The sequence below is a fragment of the Crocuta crocuta genome, unplaced genomic scaffold, assembly GCF_008692635.1.
Source record: "Crocuta crocuta isolate KB4526 unplaced genomic scaffold, BGI_CrCroc_1.0 scaffold219, whole genome shotgun sequence".
In the NCBI taxonomy this organism is placed as follows: domain Eukaryota; kingdom Metazoa; phylum Chordata; class Mammalia; order Carnivora; family Hyaenidae; genus Crocuta; species Crocuta crocuta.
The window spans coordinates 8,429,988-8,431,658 of NW_027551572.1; the positions used below are offsets into that span (position 1 = coordinate 8,429,988).

At 42.7% G+C, this 1,671-nt stretch overlaps 1 protein-coding gene across 1 annotated transcript in view; it reads right to left on the reverse strand.

Annotated features, from left to right (window-relative positions):
• Positions 1 to 432: 432 nt before the first annotated feature.
• The window catches only part of CHRNA1 (cholinergic receptor nicotinic alpha 1 subunit), a 10,529-nt gene continuing 9,290 nt past the window's right edge, over positions 433 to 1,671 (reverse strand). The window contains exons 8-9 of the mRNA XM_077751169.1: positions 1,023 to 1,262; positions 433 to 719 (exon numbers count right to left, since the gene is read on the reverse strand). Of these exons, the coding sequence (XP_077607295.1) occupies positions 588 to 719; positions 1,023 to 1,262 (372 nt within the window). The 3' untranslated portion in view covers positions 433 to 587. The remainder of the gene's footprint in view (positions 720 to 1,022; positions 1,263 to 1,671) is intronic.

A 1,671-nucleotide genomic window follows, 5' to 3' on the forward strand; every position in this document is an offset into this window, starting at 1 on the left:
AGTCCTGATTACTCAGGTGCTGTGTCAGACTGGGATGCCCTTCCCTCACCTCCCAGTTCTAGAAATCTGCCTTAAAGCATGGAGTTTTGATGCAATTTGCATTTTGATGGCCATTCTAGAACTTATATGTTGCCTTTCTACAGCTTCCTTTCTCTCTGAATCAAATGCCTTATCTTTTGGGGACTGGCAGATGGGTGTTTTAGTTGTGGGTACAAAACTGACTTTTAAGCAAGGGATACATTCTTTTCTTAAAAAATTTTTAAAAACAAACCAACAGAAAACCTCAGTTACTCTGGGCAAAACTCTTCCAGACATCTTTGGACATGAATACGTCTTATTAATGATCCCATTTCGTTTGCTAAAACGGGTTTCACTCTCCAGGCAGATAGAGCAGGATTAAAGAGAGAAATGATGTGAAAATACTTGAGGCCATAAGCTTATGCAAATATAAATCATTATCATTAATCGTAAATACAGAAAATCAGATGTTTGATAAGTGAGCTGTATCAAAGTAGACCCATCTTCCTATCTTCCCTGCCTTTCCCTACTCTGCCTGGTGCTGGGGGCAGAGGTAGGCTCAGCTCCACTCATCCCTGCTGATTTAGTTCAATGAGCCGACCTGCAAACACAGCCAGGGTTCCAATGATACAGACAAGCATGAAGACTCCAAGGAGAATGTGGTCCATCACCATTGCAACATACTTCCACTCCTCAGCCGCCTGGGAGAGAGAAAAGTGTTAGAATTTCCTTAAGATGGTTATTGGACTCACAGTGTTCATGCATGCATCAATCATGGCCCACTTGAAGCCCTCAACATCCCTTGGCTGGCATTGTGATCTTTATTGTGCGAATAGATTATTCACAGTGTGGCTCACTACGGTGGCCTAGGGGTGGCCACCAATGCGCATCTTAAGTCAGCAGCTGCCTCTTGAATGCCAGCCTCCTCGTCAAGACAAATCCATCCATCCAAGTTCAAGTATTATTTAAACCTTGAGATGTGGATTTCAAGTCATGAAGCTTACGTTATTGGACTCCTGGTCTGACTTCATGGTCTCTGCGATGTATTTGACTCCTTCAATGGCGCTTTTTACCTCGGGGTGTTTGATCAGGGGAGAGTGGAAGCCCATGGGTGGAGGCCCCGGCTTCCCAGAAATGTCAGAGATATCGATGTCTTCTGTAAAAATCTTTTTGTCTTGTTTTTCTCTGGATGGTCTTTTCATTGTGGAGAAGAACATGATATTTGGGATAGTATCGATAAAAACCTAACATAAAAAGAAATCCATGGATGAATTATTGCCTGTGGTGCGAGTATCAGACTCTGACTTTGAGTTATCAGTGTGACTTTAAGCAAGTCAGTCAGCTTCTCTGGACCTTAGCATCTTTGTCCTTAAAACACAAGGACTATACTATAGATTTTCTCAAAAATTCCTTGTGGCCTGTCAAATTACTATGGTTAATAGAGATGATTCTGTAATGTGAGCAGTTCACCACTAGAGGGGGCCTGTGTGCAGCTGTTGGGCTTTATGAGAATGAAGCTTAAGCTTCCAGCCTTCAAGGAACCAGCTTCTTGCAAAGCCTTGTGTTAGTGGGATAATACGGTTAAAGGAAAAGCCCTTCTGGCTGAAAAAAAAAAAAAAAAAAAAAAAAAAAGGGGGGGGGGGGGGCCCTCTC